The sequence below is a fragment of the Psammomys obesus genome, unplaced genomic scaffold, assembly GCF_907164565.1.
Source record: "Psammomys obesus unplaced genomic scaffold, mPsaObe1.curated_primary_1811, whole genome shotgun sequence".
Taxonomy (NCBI): Eukaryota; Metazoa; Chordata; class Mammalia; order Rodentia; family Muridae; genus Psammomys; species Psammomys obesus.
In genome coordinates this window covers 24,696,634-24,717,022 of record NW_026592510.1, presented here as the reverse complement: position 1 = coordinate 24,717,022, position 20,389 = coordinate 24,696,634, and the positions used below count along the sequence as shown (strand labels likewise).

Genomic DNA, 20,389 nt, shown 5'->3' with positions numbered 1-20,389 from the left:
ATCTCGAGGGTGGTGGGATGGGAATGGTGTTTCTGGGTTCTTTCCAGCCTTGGTTTTAGGTTGCAAGTACCTTTTGGGAACATAGGGACAAACATTGGACAGAAAGATGAAACTGTATGGGAACATGGGAAGAGAAAAGAGGCCCTCATTCTGGAGTCTGTTTAAAGCCTCCCACCAGCTGAGAATTAACATTCCAACACAATTAACAACTAGTTAAGGTCTTTCTCCCCAGCTGTAAACCTACAAGTTTCTAGGAATGTCATAGAAATTCTCATTTACAGTAAGAAAGACATATCCTAGCCTTTCCCCCACTATGCAACCCTAGTGGCTCAATGGTTATATTTTACTAGATTATACTTCTGACACAGTCACATCTGGAGCCACCCTATAATATCACTTACCAGAAAGAGAGAAAAGAATGAAAACAATTCCTAGCAACCTGTTAAGATATAACTTGAAAGCCACCAGAACGTTTTATACGGGCTAATGCTATGACAACTGTGACTCTGTCTTGAGAATGTTATGTAAACACTTGGTTATTTCTTATTCTTTCGGTGTCTCGCTTAATTCACATTCCTAAAAATATGTATCAAAGTATATTTAATAAACTTCAACTCTGCTTCATACTGGTTAGCCATAAATTTTCCTTTTTAGGGGGGCAGAGTCCTCTTTGTGTAGGACAGGGTTTGTTTGTGTAGCCTTGGCTGTCTTGGAACTAGCTCTGTAGACCAGGCTAGCCTTGAGCTTGCAGAGATTCCCCCTACCTCTGCCTCTGCCTCTGGAGTTCTGGGATTAAAGGTGTACACTCCCACTGCTCAACTAGCCTTAAATTCTTTTCTATGTTGAAAAAGGATCAAGTTTTACCTAAATCAAGACCCCTATTAAAAAAAGATGAAGTTGAAGAGAAGACTTGGTGATTAAGAACACTGGCTGCCCTCCCAGAAAACCCTGGTTCAATTCCTAGCATCCATATGGTAGCTCATAAATGAGATCCAACACCCTCATACAGACATATGTGTAGGCAAAACACCAATGCACATAAATAAACAGATAAATAAAAAAAATGTATTTTAAAAAAAATCACTAAAAGATTAAAGGAACTTCTCAAGCTTTTATGGGTGCCAATGTGGAGCTATCTGTAAGTCCCTGCCACCACTGACACAGGGAAAGAAAACAAGTTCGTCTAATCCTCACTGTGAGCTTTTTTTGACACTGACAGCATGTTCAGGCACTCTGACACCTTACCTAATCCTCTGCTCTGCTCTTAGTCCACACTCACGGTTAACGAATCTCCTAAGAAACAGATGCTTTGGGGATTTTTGCCAGTGTGCTCCCATCTCTCCTAAGCAGCAGCAGCTCTTCCTTTAGAGGTGCAAGTTGGAGGAACAAGGAATAGAATTTTCTTTTCACAGATTCACAGAACCTTATGCCATACCTTCTTTCATTTATTTCAAAACCAGACATCCATGTTGGAATTCAGGAAAAAGGCTCACCAAAGTGTGGCACTTTGGCATATGTTCTAGTTTTGGCTTTTATTGCTGTGATAAACACCAGGGCCCAAAACAACGTACAAGAGTGTATTTGCTCCTGTGCCCCAATCACATTCCATCACTCAGGGAAGTCAGGGCAGGAACTCAAAGCAGGAACATGCAGGCAGGAACTAAAGCAGAGGCCATGGGGAAATGCCGCTTACTGCCTCACCCTGCTTGCTTTCTTACACAATCCAGAACCACCAGCCCATGGCATGGCCCACAGTGGACTGGGCCCTCATATCTCTATCATAAATTAAGAAAATGTCCCATCGACTTGCCTGGAGGACAATCTGACAGAGGCATTTTCTCTATCAAAGTTCTCTCTTTCCAGATGACCCTAACTTATATCAAGTTGGCCAAAACTCAGCAACAACTAATGAGCCAGTATGGCACACTGAACTACAGATTATGAAAGCAGCCTCAAAATTAATGTCTCTCTGACCACCAGGCCCTCCTGTCTCTTGTTTCATTTACCTGCTCCCAAGTGTGGGCAGAAGCTTTCTCTGAAGTACCCTATTGGCCTAAATATAGTCATCCCCATAAAGGAATCATGTTGTCATGAGTCCCTTGCCTGGAAATCCAATCAGCCTGGGAAGGTTCCCTCACAAGAAAAAAGATATGTTGTCAATTTAACTCTCTCCCTCTCCTGTTCTCTCTTTCATGTTTTATTGAGATAAGATCTCATACCACCTAGGCTAGCCTCAACTCACTTTGTAGCTGAGGATGACCTTGAACTTGTCCTACTTTTCTCCATAGCACTGAGATTAGAGGTGTTTACTTGCATGCCTGCTTCAGTGCTGAGGTAGAGCCAGGGGCTTCATGCACACCAGGTGAGCCCTTTACTAGCTGTAGTCTTCAGTCCACAACTGCTTACACTTCTGAGGCATCCTCAGAGGCAACTTTTATTACCTGAGAGAACATGTGTGTACAGGAATTGAACACCATGGCCTTAGCAAGTGAGGTAAGTGTTCTACCTTCTGCCTCTGAGATACTTCCCCAACCCCCACCCTCCATGACTTATTTCAAGTTCATTTTCTCCTTTCTCATCATTCGTCACCACTCCATACCCAGAATCTCCAAGCCCTCACTCCCTTATTAGGATACTAACAAAGCCTTATTTACCTGGCCCTTCTCTGTTATTTTTTTTTGTGGGACTCTGGCATACACACACAGACACACACATGCTTTACTTCTATTTATCTATCATAATCTTATTTCGTACACTGAAGAGTTGAGGCTTAAGAGGGTAAAAAGTTTTTCTTTCCTTTATACCCTGAATCCTTTCCATTCTTGGAGGAACCAGCCTCCAAGGCAAGAGGCTCCCTTTCCCCTGATTTCTGGAAATTCCCCCACTTACTTCACAGCTATAAGCTCCCTAGAATAGACCCACTTGTGATGTTGCTCATGTGATATCACCAATTTGTAATACAATATCTACAAGGCACATAGTACCAATAATTAATCACCAGGTGTCATGGTCTGTTTTATGTTGCTGTAGCAGAACAGCAGAGGCTATTTATAAAACAGCAAAGGTTTATTGAGCTAATGTCTTTGGAGGCTAGAAAGTTCAAGCAACTGAAGAGTGCTACAACATATAACACGACAAAGAGAACCACATGGCAACTCAAAGCAAGTGTGCCAAACAGCAAAGTGTGCCTGTGCATGTGTGTGTGCGTGTGCATGTGCATGCGTACATTCGTGCATGTGTGTGTGTGTGTGTGTGTGTGTGTGTATGTGTGTGTGTGGTACCACAGTGAACATGTGGAAGTCAGAAGTCAACTTTGTGGAGTTATTTCTCCTCCCCCACTTTATGTGGGATCTGGGGATTGAACTTGGGTCATCAGGCTTGAACAGCTGACGAGTTTCCCATGCGGAGCCATCTGGCTGGCCCTATTTTATTTTATTATTTTATTTTTGTGGTGCTAGAGAAAAAACCCAGGGTCTTGCACTAGCTAGGAAAAGCACTCAGCCACTGAACTCTATCCCCAGCTCTACAAAAAAAGTTTTTATAACAAAGCCACTCATTTAATACCTTATTAACCCCGTAATCTATGCTGTCAGAACCTTCACCACCCAGTCACTTCCCAAAGGTCCCCTCTCTCAACACTGCTGTATTGAATGCCAAATTTCCAATGTGCCAGGTCTCTTTTTTTTTTTTTTTTTATTCCACTTCTTGTGTAGCTTTTTCTGGGGAGATAGCCAAAGAAAAAAAAAAACCCAAGCCTAGCTTGGTGAAGCAGTAAATTTGTAGGTGTCACTTACAGGCCCCGTGGCGACTCAAAGTCAATTGAGTGACTAAAAAGCCCACTCTAACATTAGGGAGAACTTACAAAAAGCCGCTGACCAATTTAGAGGCAGTTCCACCAAGAATCCTTCCTCTCCCTCTTTTATAACACCCGGGAAGGGCTTTGAAAATCTTGTAACCTTCTGAATTTGCTGAGCCTGGTAATTGTCGCTAATTTCTTGAGTCCTAGGAGCCTCCCTCCCTCTTCCTGCCTCCTCCGTTTTGAGGGAATGTTTCAATTCAGAGGAATAGATACACAATGCTATTCCGTTCCAAACTATATAGTATGAATCTTCCAGAGGAAATTTCTGCAAGTATGGTTATCAGTTGATAGCTTGCTCAAAATGCAATCAAATGCTACTTTGTTGCCAGCCCAATCTAGCCTAATCACCTTGGGTTAAGGAGCCCCACCTAGGCTGATTTACTTCCTACCATACATAGAAAATACTTCAGATGCCCAGCCTGTCAGGCAACCTTCCATTCAATAAACAATAGTAACAATGTCCCTGGCCCAGAGCCAGGCACTGGGCCATGCTCTTAGACTCTTGAGAACTGGTAGAGAGTAGTACAACCTAGTAGAGGGCCCAGATACCAGAGGACTTAAAAAATTAATTAAAACAACATGGAGAATTAATTTAAATTAATTAGCGGGTTGGAGAATTTAAAAAAATGTCAAGAAAGAGTCTGCATAGCGGTCAATACTTAAGATGAAGCTGAGGTTTGCATTGGAGGGTTTAGCCAGGGAGGAGAAATGGGGAAGAACTTGATGAAAGTCGTCGACATAAACATTTTGAGCCACCACCTGCAGGTATACTGAGGCCCCTAAAGGTCCAATGTGGTTGAGAAGAAGGCAGGGTGAAGCTGTGGAGGAGGTTGGCCCATCAGAAATATGTGGTCTAACACTTGTTCCTTATTTAAGTCTCAGCAAAAATGCCACCACCCTGTGAGATGGCTGCTGAGATGGCTCACGGGGGAGAGGAACTTCCTGCCAATTCTGACAGCCTGACTTCCATCCCAAGGACCAACGCTTCCACATTCTCCTTTGACCTCTACACCTGTGCTGTGACACACGCATACACACACACACACTGAATTTTAAGTGTTAAAAAGAAGCATCGTCTCCTGGAGAACATACCTTTTGCATACTGTTTAGTCCCCAGGACTTTCTTCCCAGCCTGCTCTGATTTATTTTGTATTTAGAGCACCCACCTCTTCCTGGAAACTTTCTTTCTTTCTTTCTTTCTTTCTTTCTTTCTTTCTTTCTTTCTTTCTTTCTTTCTTTTTTGGTTTATGTGCCCACTGTCCCATAGACTGTAATCTTACATCAGCATTTCTTTCTTCATCTCATTTCTGCCTCTTAGACCAATTAGATCACTTAGAGATTTACATTGGCTTTGTTTTGTGATTCTAGAATTGGGCAACACTTCTTTCTGTGAGCCAGAATGTAATTTCATAGACAGAAAAGAACTTAAGGAAGCAGAAGTGAGTCAAACAGAAAGGGGTGAGCATCTGTTTTCCTTGTGAGACGGGGAGAGGAAGAGGGAACCACAGAGAGCTAACTGGTTAATATATCAGATTACTCCAGGTTACCTTTTGTAACTAAGGCAAGCAGAAAGCTAGTTTTTATTTGATATCATGGAACTTCAGCATAAGTGACTCATTTTAGTTTTAAATTTATTTATTTATTTATCTATTTATCTATTTATTTATTTATTTATTTATTTATTTATTTATTTATTTATTTATTTTGGAGACAAGGTCTCTATGTGCCATCAGGCCCAGCCTATTTATTTATTTTAGTGTGTGTGTTGAAGGATAATATGCAGGAGTCATTTCTCTCTTTCTAACATCTGGGGTCTTGGGAATTGAACTCATGTATCGGACCTCAGCAGCAGGTCTTTGTTAAAGGAAACAAAGGGGGCTGGAGAGATGGCTCAGTGGTTAAGAGCACTGTCTGTTCTTCCAAAAGACCTGCGTTCAATTCCCAGCACCCACATGCAGCTCACAACTGTCTGTGACACAAATTTCAAGGGATCTGACACCTTCACACTAATGCACATAAAATAAAAATTAAATAAACTAAACAAAGAAAGTTGGTAGGAGACAGGGAACCATTACCAAAACAAAATATTTGAGGCTGGCTACTTTATAAAGAAAAGAGAGTGTTTTTTTCCACCTTCAAAGTTCTAGAGGCACAAGGCTCAAAGAGAATGACACAAGCCATGTCTAGGGCCTTTTCCTTGCTGATGTCATATTACTATGGAAGTCTACACATATATTTGTGACTGGTTCACTCTTCCTTTCCCTATAAAGCCACCACCAGGATTCTTGTAATGACCAAGTCTAATCCCAAAGATACCACCTCTAAATACCATAGTCAAGCCAAGCAGTGGTGGTGTGCAGCTTTAATCTCAGCATCTGGAGACAGAGGAAGGTATATTATTATTACCATTATTACAGCATTCTGCCTCGATGTGTGCCTGTGCACCAGAAGAGGGCACCAGATCTCACTGTAGATGGTTATGAGCCTTCATGTGGTTGCTGGGAATTGAACTCAGGCCAGTGTTCTTAACCTCTGAGCCATCTCTCCAGTCCCCCAGGTAGATCTTTAAGTTGAAGGCCAGCCTGGTCTACAGAGTGAGTTCCAGAACAGCCAGGGATATGTAGAGAAACCCTGTCAAAAAAACCCTGTTTCAAAAATCAAACATGTAGCCATGTTACAGTAGTCATGTTAGCTTTTACTCTTGCTTATTTACGTTTTTTGGGTTTTTTGTTTGTTTGTTTGTTTTTTTGAGACATGGTCTCTCTACACAGCTCCGATTGTTCTGAACTGGAACTCACTGTGTAGTCCAGGCTGGCTTTAAATTCAGAGATCCACCTGCCTCTGCAGTGCACTGCTGTGATTAAAGACGTGTGCAAGCAACTTTCCGTTCTTTTAATATCTACACAAGATGCTGGGAATTAAATTCCTTGGGGTGTAGAAAACAGACTATATTTAAAATGTAGTAGGCAACGAAGCCAGTGACTTGCCAAACACAGCGCAAGAATAAAGAGTAGAGGGCAGTGTTAGGTTCTTCGCACTTTTGTGCTTTATTCATGGGGTCACAGTCATTGTTTCTCAAAAGGTAGCCAAGGAACACAGGCCTCAGAATCGTGCCTACAGACTCTCTAAGGCAGACTCTAGGAATCTGCCTTTTTACAAGCTCCTGAGAAAACCGTCCTGCAGACAAACGTTTCAAAGACCACTGTGTCCTGGGTGACAACAGCACAACCTCAAAAACAGCCTTGACCAAATTCCTGGGTTTAAGATTCCCACAGCCTCATGGGAAATGTAGTTTCGGCTCTCCTTCCCGCCTCCGGACTCTGGGAGAGCTGGTCGGAAGGAGCCGAGCCAATGCGGAAACAGCCGAGTGTTCCGAGGCGGGCCTTTTCCTGCTCGGTTGCATTCTGGGAAAGGGCAGTTTCCGTTAGCTGTGGAAGGCTGAGGCGCGCCACCGGCCACCTCCCCACGTGAAGCGGTTGTGCGAGCGAGCATCCCCTCGCCGGGCAGCAGTCTACCCGTGTCCGAGCGCCCCGGAAGCGGCGGGGGACCGGAAGTGGTCCGCGGAGGCTGCAGAGCGAGTCCGGGAGCCGGCTGTGAGGCGACTGGCAGCGCTGCGACGGCGCCATGTCCCTGATCTGCTCGAGTGAGTGCTGGCTGCGGCGGGAGGCGGGAGCGTGTGCTGTCGCTGCGGCGGGGGACCCCGGAGCTCCCAGCCCTGCGTGCGGGGTGCATTTGCGCAGTCCTGCACAGTTCACGTAGCTGGGAAGAATGACTGTCTCCGAGGTCTTTTCAAACCTGTGTGGTTTTACAGAGCCGAGACAGGCCTGAGCAGAGGGGGGAGGAGCAGGTTCATGGAAAAACAGCTCGGAAACCCGAGGAAGAGTCCAGGATCCTCCTCCGATTGTGATCTGAGCGCTAGCGGTCTGGGCCTCAGTTTCCCCATCTGCAAAATGGAAAGCGTTGCCGCAGTGGGTATTGCTTGGCAAACCTCGCTTAGGAATCAGGTGTTTTTGCGATTTGAAGAGATCACGCAGTGACTTCGAGACAGGGTTGGAAGCCAGGTGTCTGGCTTCTAGCCTCGCGCAGTATGACTAATGAAAACAGCGAACGTTTAGAAAACCTGTATTGATTTACGACGCACTTCCAAACGGTGATCTCATTTGATGCTGACAAGAATTGTCTGAAGGGAAAGAAAAGATCCGTGATTTACAGAGGGCGTCATGAGTCTTAGGAAGAATGAGGTTTATCCAGGAATGTGCGGCGCAGAGAAGCGATGGAGCGCGGTTCTTTGAGCCTGGATTCGTGCTCTTTCCATGCTGTATACTGTCTTTTCTTTGGGTGTTCTGATACGGCATTGCGGGTATTCTCCCTTATTTACCACATTGCTAGCATACCCTCCCTCTATTCTCTCTCAGAACGTTGCCATTAATTCAGAGAGGGAAAGGAAGGAGAGAGATGACAAACAGAAAACGGAATCTCATACTGAAGAAATTGCAGTTTACAAAGTATTTTCGAATGATTTATTTCCTTTTAATCTTTGATACATCACTCTTTCATGCCCTGGGCCATCCTTCGTCTTGTAGGGGAGGGAAAGCTCCCTGAAGAGTTCAGTCATTGAGTATGCGAGATAAGCCCACAGCATAGCACAGGAAAGCCATACTTTGCTCATTTAATTACATATGCATGGGAGTCCTGCAGAAATAGGTGGCTCTAAGGGAAGGTTATACAGAACCTTGAACTACAGAAAAAGAAGAGGAACTTGAGGCCTAGGTATGGTGGCTCACAAGCTATGGGAAGGTGAACAGAATTATGCGGTGAATAAGAGCTGTTTTGTTATGTGATAAGTCTCTCAGGAAACATATACTATCTTAGAGCAGCCCTCAGAAGAGAGGAGTTGTGTGGAGGTAGTATTCACTTGTCTGCTAAAGTCAATCAGTCGTCCCTGTTTAGGGTAAGTTAGAGAAACAAGGGGCCCTGAGAAGGTCAGAGGGACCTTGATTCTGAGCTTGCTTTTGAGGTATTCATTTTTTTAGTAGTTCAGCATGACCAGGCTCCATACTTTAGGATATTCTTTTCTGAGCACCATTACTTACACACTCATTTACCCTGTTCTGATGTTTATCAAGTGTCTGCTTAGTATCTGCATTGTCGTGGAGATCAGTGACAGCTGTAACACTCATCTTCAAGGGTACACAGACTATTCTGTCAAGTGCTTAGAATAGAATCTTGCTCGGCACGTAGTAGCAGACACTATGGAAAGTTTTTTTTTTTTTTTTTTTTTTTTTAATTTATCTGTGCTTGGCACATTGCTTTGTAATTTCTCTGCTTGTTGATCCACCTAGGGCTCCAGACAGATGGCAGGGGTTTAAGTTGTGCTCTGTGTACTTCTCTGTTGTGTGCCTAGTCAACTGTGCTAAAAAATGAGATGGGCAGGGCTTACTGACCACTCTTTACAGGACTGGGGCATAGGACCTGCATAGTTATTATTTATTGACTTTTATTGTCAGCAGACTGGAGAAACTAGTTAAGTAGTTGTTAAGCATCCTAGGGCCAAGAACCAGCTGGCTTTCCGTCACAGACTTTGCTTCCTGATACCTGAGTATGTAGACAGGGTCTTGTGAGGGCTGACACAGTGAAGAGTGTCCCTCAGTCCGGGTCTCCTTTAACGCTGTGCTCACTACCTGCCTTTCTCTATAGTCTCCAATGAAGTGCCAGAGCACCCATGCGTGTCCCCTGTTTCTAACCATGTGTATGAGCGGCGACTCATTGAGAAGTACATTGCAGAGAATGGCACAGATCCCATCAACAACCAGCCTCTCTCAGAGGAGCAGCTCATCGATATTAAAGGTGCTACCCAATAGCCTCAGCCCAGGGCCAACTCAGCTCAGCCTTCAAGAGTGGGAGGTGGAGTCAGTCTGGTGGAGAAGATGGTGGCTGAAGCAGGGGAGGGGATGAGTCCCCGGCTTCAGGTTCTTTATACCTGCTTTGCTGCCTCTCTTGACAGTTGCTCACCCAATCCGGCCCAAGCCTCCTTCTGCCACAAGCATCCCAGCCATTCTGAAAGCCTTGCAGGATGAGTGGGTGAGTTCCATGAAGAGAATGCACCTATGGGCTGGGGCCTGGGCATTTAAAAGACGAAGCCTCCCTCCCTCTTTTAATCTTATTTTACTTTATATGTGTGGCTCTTACGCTTACATGTATGTCTGTATCTCTTACGTGCCTGGTGTTTGGGAGGCAGGGAGAGGATGTGCGATCCCTTGGAATAGTAGTTACAGATAGTTGCGAGTCAGCATGTGAGTTCTGGGAATCGAACCTGGGTCCTCCGGAAGGATAGCAAGTGCTCTCAGCTCCTGGGCTATCTCTCAAGGCCCCCTTTTCTTCCCTTGAGATAGTACTTTGTTTGTGGCCTACACTGGCCGGGAACTCATGATCTTCCTGTCTCAGCCTTCGAGTGCTAGGCTTACAAGTGCCAACCACCAGGTCTGACTCTTTTCAGGGGTATGAACACAGGGCTATTGTAAATGCTGTACCACTGAGCAGCCCCCTCATTTCTTGCCAGCCTTATTTCATTTGTGAGGAGCAGGATGGCAGCACAAGAGGAGCCCAGTTGTTGGAACTCTTGAAGACCTGGATTCCAGTGTTTTCCCCACTGTCAGCCTTTGGGACTTGGGGCACACTGATTAGTCCTGTCTGTTTGGATTCTGTAAGGAGTAGAATAAAATTGACATATTTGACTTGTGACTCCAGGGGCTCTTTTTCATACTGAGCACTGCACTTTTGAAGGTAGCCAGTAAATAACCACAGCAGCATTATTATTTCCTTTCAGAGAGGTAGTGACATTAACACCGATTTATTAGTGACTAGCACAGCTGGGGTTGGGAAGGAACTAGGTCCTGCTTCTGTCTGTGTGTCCCGGGTGTGGTGTGGGGTTAGGAGCCTGAATGCCATCCAGGGCATTCAGGGTCACTCAGGTGTTGGCTTGGTAGCTCTATGTAGCTCAGGTTGGTTTCAGTGTAGAATAGGAGGTGGTGTCCTCTTCTCTAGGGCTGGCCGAGTTCTCCGGCTCTCCCCCAGTCCTCACAGTGGCCTACCCCCTCCCAGGATGCAGTCATGCTGCACAGCTTCACTCTTCGCCAGCAGCTGCAGACAACCCGCCAGGAGCTGTCCCATGCTCTGTACCAGCACGATGCTGCCTGCCGAGTCATTGCCCGTCTTACCAAGGAAGTCACTGCTGCTCGAGAAGGTGTCTCTTAGTCGCTGCTGCTCCCCACCCTCACAGTGCTTTATGATGTTCTGTTTCTAACATAACCTTTTCTCTCAGCTCTGGCTACTCTGAAACCACAGGCTGGTCTTATTGTACCTCAGGCTGTGCCAAGCTCACAGCCCAGTGTTGTGGTAAGTGTTCCCTTCCAGGCCCTAGTAGCTGCCCTTACACAGATGTTTTTGGTATTGGGAGCCCCTTCTATTCTCCCTTTATTTTATGCAGGGTGCAGGAGAGCCCATGGATTTGGGTGAGCTGGTGGGAATGACTCCTGAGATTATCCAGAAGGTGAGTCATGTGCTCCTCCGCTGGGCCTGCCACGGAGCCTTCCTTAGTACCAGGGGTCTTGGGGTCCAAGTGAGAATCTCACATGCTGGGCAGTGTGGGGAGCCTGTGCTGCCACTTGAGAGCTTTCTGATGAGGCTTACTTTAGTCTGCTTTTCTATGTCTTCATTTCCCTGGCTTCTGAAAAGAATGAGGTGTGTATTTCACACACTTGTGAGAAAGATTTAATTACTGATAAGGGCAGCTTTTAGCTTTTGTTATTACGTTCTTTACTGATAGTAAGCCATTTTGTTACAGATTTTGAAGATTTTTGCCTACAAGATAGGATAGGAATTATCTTTATTTTAAGTTTGAGCCTGTAAGTCGGACAGCTGAGATGCGGCAGACTGCAGCCAGACTGCATTCCAGACTGCAGCTCAGGATTCTGTGGAGTGTACAGTCTTTATTTGTGGGGTCCAGCACAGTCTGAGCAGCTTATCTGAGCTTTCGTGTTTGTAGCCTGGACCTGGTCCACAGCACTACAGACTAGCTCCTGTCCCTACCAGTTCTGTCAGTGGAGTTCTTTTGACATTCTGTTTTCTCAGCTATACCATAGGTCATGGGTACCTCACCTTATAAGATGTGGAAATGTCCCGGGTATGGTGGTGCTCACCTGTAATCCCAGCACTCGGGGAGGCAGAGTTCTGTGAGTTTGAGGCCAGCCTGGTCTACAAAGAGAGTTCAGGACAGCCAAGGTTGCACAGAGAAAACCTGTCTAGGAAAAAATAAAAGATGTGGAAATGTGTCAGCTTTTTACACATTATCTACACATGGGTTGGCAGATAGCATGTTTTTGGTGGTGCTTGGGACACCAGATGTGACCAACACCTAGTGTGCTTTGTCCTTCTAGAATCATTTGTCTCACAAAATTATTGTGTTCTCCACAGCTTCAAGACAAGGCCACTGTGCTAACCACAGAGCGTAAGAAGGTGAGTTGTTGCCTGCTATGAACACTTGCCTTCTTGGAGAAGGAGCTAGTTGAGGCCTGCATTCACTGCTGCTCTTCGTGGGCTTTCTGTTTTCTCAGAGAGGAAAGACTGTGCCTGAGGAGCTAGTGAAACCTGAAGAGCTCAGCAAGTACCGGCAGGTGGCATCCCATGTGGTAAGTGGCTGGGGGTGGCCCTTACTGTTTCCAGGATAAGGTGGGCCAGCCTGAGGAGCTGGGAAAATGCTGCTCAGCTCTCTGGCATGGTGTCTTGCTATGGCTGCTATTCTGCCATGCAGTAGGGGAATTGCTGCATCCAGGCAGCCAGCCAGCCAAAGTGGATGGATAAGGGACAGAATTCATTCTTGTTCCCTGGCTGGAGAGGAGGATGGGAGATGTGGGGAAGGGGAGGGGAGGAGCTGTGTGGCTTGGATTTTGCTGTTACTGGGTTTCATGTGCCTCTGTCTACAAAGGGGCTACACAGTGCTAGCATTCCTGGGATCCTCGCTCTGGACCTCTGTCCCTCAGACACCAACAAGATTCTCACTGGTGAGTCTAGGCCTTACCTGACAGTCCAAGATGAGGGATGGGTACAAGCAAGGGAAGGTACAAACCCCTGCATGGCTTTGAGGACAGAAAGACCTTCTTTAGCACAAGGATTCTTATAAAAAGGCCTGACTTTTTTTTTTTTTTATCTCCTCCAGGTGGGGCAGATAAAAATGTCGTTGTCTTTGATAAGAGTACTGAACAAATCCTGGCCACTCTGAAAGGCCATACCAAGAAGGTCACCAGTGTGGTATTTCATCCTTCTCAGGTAAGGCACTCTCATTGCCACTCTTTTCCTTCCTAAGTCCTGTTCCAGTGGTTTTAAATCTCAGAACTAATTGCCTAACCCCTACTGTCTCGATGAAGCAGACATTGATGGTCTCCATGCAGACCCCCAAAGTAGTGGCCCTCGAACTAAGGGAGAAAGGAAATGCCACCAACAAAGCAACAAACACACTAGAGTGTTTATAGATAAACTACAGACAGCAGAGCTCCATGTAGTTCCTGACTGCCATGTGTTGTCCCCATGACCCTGCAGGGTCAGGCTCAAAATTTAATGTTGACTGTTGAAAGTAGTGTGAGTTAAAATAGATGAAAATCCCTGGCTTACAGGAAAAGATAGTTCATTAGAGGAGATTAATGGGAGTACATTGGCTTGGTATGCTGCTGCATGGGGTGCTGGAGCAGTGCCTCCTAGTTAGTCTTTCTCTTAGAACTTAGAGAATTGAGAAATAGAGGAATATATGTGTTTTCGTCAGTGTTCTGTTGCTGTGAAGAGACACCATGACCATGGCAACTCTTAAGCATTCAGTTGGGGGCGTGTTTACAATTTTAGATGGTCAGTCCATTGTGGTAGGGAGCGTGGTGGCAAGCATGGCACTGGAACAGTAGCTGAGAGCTACATTCTGAGCTGCAAGGAGAGGGAAAGAGGCAGACAGACTCATATTCTGGGTTTGGCATGGGTTTTTGAAACCTCAAAGCTCACCCCCAGTGACTTCTTCCATCAAAGGCATACCTTCTAATTCTTTCAAATAGTGCCACTCTTGGTGACTTAAGTGTTCAGATATATGAACCTATAAGAGCCATATTTATTCAAACCACCACAACTGTGACAAACTGAAAAACTAAATCAGATTGAAATCACCATATTCCTATTTATTTGATTAGTATACTACATTTGGCTTATATGAAAATATATTAATAAAAGAGGATAGTTGCTTTTATCTTCTGGCTGTTAGTGTCCTAACTAGTTAAAATAATTTGCTAAGGAAATAAAATAAGCTCTGTGTGCCCTGGGTCTTTTGAACAACCAACCCTTGAGGTCTAAGTAGGAGTAACATGAGAACATGACCCAACATTAGGCTCAGTGCTGCTCAGATGTGGGCCACCTAGTACAGTTGTCTTTAGCCACAGGTGGCACATGGCTCTAGGCCCGTAGTTGTACTGGTTACTTTTCACTCAGCTTGAAAGTGGGACAAAAATAGCTCTCTGGTACAGTTGATTTTTTTTTTTTTTTTTTTTAACTAAGTAGTGAAGAGCTTGCTTGGCCTAGTGTTGACCATTTCAGCAACATTTTTTTTTTTTTTTCTTAGCTTTTTTGGGCATTGTAGTTTAGATAGATGGTTACAGGTAGGACAGGGCTAGAAGAAAGAGCTGTTGCTGGTAGTTGTGGTTGTGCTTGTCACTATGGAAAAGAGTGTTATTGCTCACTACTTGGTTTCTGATTCTTGGTCTCTTTCCTTTTAGGAACTGGTGTTTTCTGCGTCCCCCGATGCAACTATCAGGATTTGGTCGGTCCCAAACACCTCTTGTGTACAGGTTGTTCGGGCCCATGAGAGTGCAGTGACAGGCCTCAGCCTCCATGCTACTGGAGACTATCTCCTGAGCTCCTCTGATGATCAGGTGCAGTCTCAGCCAGGACCCTGAGGAAGCCGCTTACTCATCCTGGGAGGAGGGGCCTTCTTGCTGGGGGCCCAGAGTTCTGGAAATGTTTCTTCTCTGTGTGGGAACTAACTTGGCCAGCAGATATTGAACCAGGGTCTCTCTTGACCTTTGAAAGCCACCAGACTCACTTTCTCACTGGCTCTTTTGTCTCATTTCTAGTACTGGGCCTTCTCTGACATCCAGACAGGGCGTGTGCTCACCAAGGTGACAGATGAGACTTCTGGCTGCTGTAAGTGGACTTAGAGGCACTGAGTTCTTTTCTTTTTAATTTATTTTTTTTATTTTTTTAGTTATTACATATACAGTGTTGTGCCTGCACGCCAGAAGAGGGCACCAGACCTTATTATAGATGGTTGTGAGCCACCATGTGATTGCTGGGAATTGAACTCATGACCTCTGGAAGAGCAGCCAGTGCTCTTAACCACTGAGCCATCTCTAGCCTGGCACTGAGTTCTTGTTTACCATTGGCATCAGTCTAGTGGCCACTTTTGTACTGGGCACAGTGAGATATAAAAAGCTCCTACCTTTCTTGCAGACTGACTACAGACCCCTCTCCCCTTTCCTCAGCTCTTACCTGTGCACAGTTCCACCCTGATGGACTCATCTTTGGAACAGGAACCATGGACTCCCAGATCAAGATCTGGGACTTAAAGGTAGGACATGGTAGCCTCCCAGAGGGAGAAAGTACTAGTAAGGTGTGGTGGGAGGCCCTGGGCTGTGTCAGGACTTGGGAGAGCCTGGCTCTGTTTGTGTGACATGGTGACTGTGACCAAGGAACTGTGGATGCACAGGACATCTCAGAAATAGGAGTTTGGTAAGCCCTGTTTTCTTCCTGTCTTGACCAGTGAGTGAGATTTTATTGCCCAACTCCCCACCTGTAGGAGCGTACCAATGTAGCCAACTTCCCTGGCCACTCTGGCCCCATTACCAGCATCGCCTTCTCTGAGAATGGGTACTACCTGGCCACAGCAGCTGATGACTCTTCAGTCAAGCTCTGGGACTTACGCAAGCTGAAGAACTTCAAGACATTGCAGCTGGACAACAACTTTGAGGTGTGCTCCTCCCCTTGGTTGTTTCTCTTTGCTCGCTGATAGTTTCTCATTTCATGTAACTTGCTTCTATTTTGTTCCCACTTGTTTTGTGGCTTCTGGTCATTTGTGTGATTGCCTCTCTTTGGGGTTTGGCAGGTGAAGTCACTGATCTTTGACCAGAGTGGTACCTACCTGGCACTTGGGGGTACAGATGTCCAGATCTACATCTGCAAACAGTGGACAGAGATTCTTCACTTTACAGGTATAGGCTGCCTGTGGCTTCCCAGGGCCTGTGTATCTGCCTGGAGAGAGATGGGGAAGTCTCACTGGGGGCTAATCAAGTTTTTCCATTTTGCTGTCTTGGGAGCAGAACCTAGCCAATTTTTCTACCACTGAACCCACCCGCCAGGCAGCTTTTACTTATGTCTGGGGGCACAAGAGCATTGTGGCCTAGGAAGAGTTCTTGTGAGTTTTTTTGGCTGTGAGTACTACTGTTACTAGCTGGCCTCTCCCAAGTTGTGTGTTGAGGGCGAATTATGTAATCTCTCTGGTGCCCCAGGAAAATTGGAATAAATGAAGACATTCATTGGGAATTATGGGGGTTTGCATCAAAGTACATACCACCCATAGGTTAGAAGTGTCTTATGGTATATTTGGTATTGGGTCTTGATTTGAGTAATGAGTATGAACCAGTCTGGGCAGTAATGACATTATTATTTATTTAGCTTTTTGAGGCAAGATTTCTCTGCATAATAAGCCCTGGCAGTTCTGGAACTCACTTTGTAGACCAGTTTTTTTTCAAATTCACGGAGATCTGCCTCTGCCTCCTGAGCCTGAGTGCTAGGATTAAAGGCGTGTACTACCATGCCAGGTTTTGTTTTTTTTTTTTTTTAATTTGGGCCCTGTCATGGGTGAGTAATGAAGCTTATAAGTCCAGTTGGGAAGGGTAGATGGAAGGTAATTTAATAGGTTTGTTTCTGTATCAGGTGTTCAGACCCCAACACTTACTTAAGGGTATTAATAAGGAAAAGTCTGAGGCTGACATAGTGCTATACTAGAGGGTTTCTCATCTCAGTGTCACTCCGTGGCCCTGGGTTACTTTAGATTTCTTTTTCAGGTGAGGAGGATCTTGCCGTGTGTGGTAGCTCACACCTGTAATCCCAACTCTTGGTGCCTGGTGCTAGAGGATCACCTTGAGTTTGGGCCAGCTGGGAGCACAGGGCTTTTCTCTGGGGAGCTAGGGAGCTCCAGATGTTATCCTAACTCTTGAAGGAACTTGCCTTGGTTAGCCAGCTGAATCCTTTGAGGAGGATAGCTCAGCTTTGTCTGTTCTGGAGCCAGCCCTATGCTTTGTGCCCTGGACTTTGACACCTTTGAGCTAGAACAGGCTAATGGACTATTCCAGGTCCAAGCAAAGAGATAAAGCTAAGATACATACCAAGTGAGTACTGAGGTTTCCAGCCAAACTGAGGTACACTTATTCAGAAAGCTTGGGTGAGAATGGGATGGTATTCCTCTGTGAAGTCATCTCACCAGCCAAAGGTTAAATGCTGCTTCCTGCCAGATGCTGGGTGCTGGCTAAAGATAAATAGTAAAAGCAGAATCCTGACTTTGGGATTCAGTGCCATTCAGTGCACTCTGACTCTTACCATCTGGGTTTGTGCCAGGAACATGGTATTCAGACTCATTTTTCAGCCCTGAAGAAGGGACAGTCATCTTATACTTCCTTTTTTTCTCTCCTCAGAGCATAGCGGCCTGACCACTGGAGTGGCCTTTGGGCACCACGCCAAGTTCATCGCTTCAACTGGGATGGACAGGAGCCTCAAATTCTACAGTCTGTAGGCCCTATGCCTTCTCACAGTTCTGGGCCTCATCTCAGTAGTGGGTTAGAGTTAGAGGGTTGGGGTGGGGGTGGGACTTTAGGAGGAGGGAGGTCTGGTGGGGGGGACATTCACATCATTTCATTTTGGTCTAGATGATGGTCTGAGCCAGGGCACATGGAACACTGCTATTCATGCAGCCTTTGGGCCCCAGGGAATGGACACGGAGGAACTGTCACCCTGTAAATGCTCAGAGTCGGAGTCCAGCACCTCCCCCATTGGTGGCAGCTGTTCCATGCCTGCTCTGTTTCAGCTCTTCTGAGACAGGGGGGTGAGCCAAGGGAACTGTGAAGGGGAGGGGCAGGAGGCCTCTTGCAGGTTTTTGTAAGCAGTGATCTAGTTTCATTAAAAAAAAAAACCCCACACAGTAAACAGTCACCTCTTTTGTCTGTCTGCCAGAAACATTGGTTTGGGAAGGTATGGGGAGAAGAAGCACAGTGTGGGACACTGGCTATCAGGAAGCTTCCCCTGCAGCAGAAGTAAGGGAAAAGCCTAGAAGCCATTTGTCAAAAGTCTCCCATGCTCCTGAAGGCCTTGACCTCGTTTCCACAGTGCCTCTTGTCACTCTTGTTCTCTTGCTCCCTGGCTTGGCTTCTCTCACAAGGTAGCGAGGGGTTAGAAGATTGGCCTTAGCCCGCTGATGGGTTGCTGTGAGTGGATTGCTAGGGATACTTCAGTTGTAGGTAATACAAACATTCCCAGCTGGCTGGACCAAGGAGATTTTCTTGACTGGCAGCTAAACTCTTGAAGTAGAGCTGCTTCCAGGGCAGACAGTGCACAGTAAATAAAAAAGTTATAAATAAAAAACACAGGAGGGGATTAATGGCTCTTGCCAGGTTTTTTAAGCAGAATCCTAGGGTCCTGTGGCTGTTCTACATGTGGAAGTACCCTGGGGCCTCTGAGGACACAGGCTAAAGGTGAGGGGGAGGGTGTAGGTGGAAGGAAAGAAGGTTCTGAGGCTGAGATAGAAAGGTGTGGAGCAGGAGGAGGTAAATGTGGTTGTCTGGGGGTAAGTTACCATTAGTGTGCCCGGGGCGTTCTTAGTGCCTTTAAGTAGGGCCGTCCTTGTGGAATGTTGGCATTTGGGAGCCTGCTATGAGATTAGGAGTGTGGGTGAGATGAGGTCGGAAGGGAGGAATTGGTGAGTATATATGGGAAACTCTTAGGAAGGAAGAGCTGCGAAGTGAGGTGTTACCAGAGGGTTGTGACCTGAAGCCTCTTGGTATATTCTGCCATTCTGCCAGGCAGTCCTGTGGTCAAGAAAATTCAAATTTACCTCATCTACTAGGATATGGTAGAGAAACCATCTGGTGTAGTTACTGTGCAGCTGGCTGCTGCCTAAAAGTGTATCCAGTAAACTACTAGAGGGGCTGGGGAAATAGCTCAGTTGGTAACGTGCTTTCTAGGCAAGTGTGAGGAGCCAGATTCAATCCTCAGAACCTAATGTAAAAAAGCTGGATGTGTGAGCCCATTATCAGTGCTGGGGAGGCAGATGCAGATATTCTAGGAGCTTATAGACAGTAGTACTAACATAGTTAGTGGGCTCTAGACTGAGAACCCTATTTCAGAAGAATTAACTATGAGGATGACACCCAAAGTGATCCTCTGCCATCTACATGCATGTGTACATATGTACGCACCCCCTGGTGCGTGGCCATGGGCAGGGTCAGTGGGCATCCTGGGCCATGGAGCTCAGTGGTTTGCTGAGTCTTCCACTTTGGACTGAATTGAAGCTATGGCTCTTTTGGGATGGCCCTAATTTAACATAATGCTCAGGCAGCTTTAGGTATTCTGATTGAAAAGTGTCATTTTTTAGAATTTTTTTAAAAATTTTATTTTTGAGACAGGGTTTCTCTTTGTAGCCCTGGCTGTCCTGGAATTTACTCTGCCCCCAGAGTGCTGTGATTAAAGGCATGTACCACCACTGCCCAGTGGAATGTTTGATTTTTTTTAAAAATTGTGTCTTATAAGTTCTTCAGTAGTAATGTAAAATGAGTTATGAAAACTAAGAAAGAGGTGGGCTGAAACAGCTGTCTGCAGGTGATAATGAGGTGCCATTGAAGGTAGGGTGAAAGTTGAGGGCATGGCCTGGGGCCATCCTAGGCCTAAGCTGGTCCCTAAAGCTGGCCAGTTCAGAGCCATTGAGTGATTTTATTAGATGTTAATATTCATTTTATGATTTCCCTATGAAGATACTGAAAGACAGGATTTGGGAACCCATTGGTGGACACAGCATTGTGGACAAATCCTGAAATTATATCAAGTGTGTGGTATGTGCACAGATAGGGGAACCCTGACGTTTATCAGCGATGTAAACAAGCCGGGTGAGGTGGCATACCTGCACTCAAGGAGTTAAGAGGCAGGCAGATTTCTGAGTTTGAGGCCAGCCTGGTCTACACAGTGAGTCCAGGACAGCCAAGGCTACAGAGAAACATTGTCTTGAAAAACCAAGAGAGAGATGTAAACAAATAGTCACACCTTTGAGGGCACCAGTTTGTAGTGCCTTACAGGACAGTCAGCTCGTGTGCAGTTAGGGCAGAATTCTATGCAGATGGCCTGGAGGCACAGGAGCAAGTGTTTGGACGTCACCGATGGTCTGGTGACCCTCTCCACCCACTG

The 20,389-nt window shown here is 45.8% G+C and overlaps 1 protein-coding gene across 2 annotated transcripts; it reads left to right on the top strand.

Moving 5' to 3' along the window:
* Nucleotides 1-7,264: 7,264 nt before the first annotated feature.
* Prpf19 (pre-mRNA processing factor 19) lies at nt 7,265-18,142 on the top strand. 2 transcript variants are annotated; one of them, XM_055613925.1, is made up of 16 exons: nt 7,265-7,502; nt 9,557-9,706; nt 9,864-9,940; nt 10,961-11,102; nt 11,181-11,254; nt 11,346-11,408; nt 12,332-12,373; nt 12,472-12,546; nt 12,843-12,918; nt 13,074-13,183; nt 14,662-14,817; nt 15,019-15,088; nt 15,427-15,512; nt 15,741-15,911; nt 16,047-16,152; nt 17,635-18,142. In XM_055613925.1, exons 1-16 carry the CDS (start codon nt 7,484-7,486, stop codon nt 17,730-17,732), a joined length of 1,515 nt encoding a protein of 504 aa, XP_055469900.1. In that variant the 5' UTR covers nt 7,265-7,483; the 3' UTR covers nt 17,733-18,142. The 2 variants fall into 2 exon arrangements, with proteins under 2 accessions (XP_055469900.1, XP_055469899.1); XM_055613924.1 differs by having other exon boundaries at nt 10,904-11,102.
* Nucleotides 18,143-20,389: the final 2,247 nt, after the last annotated feature.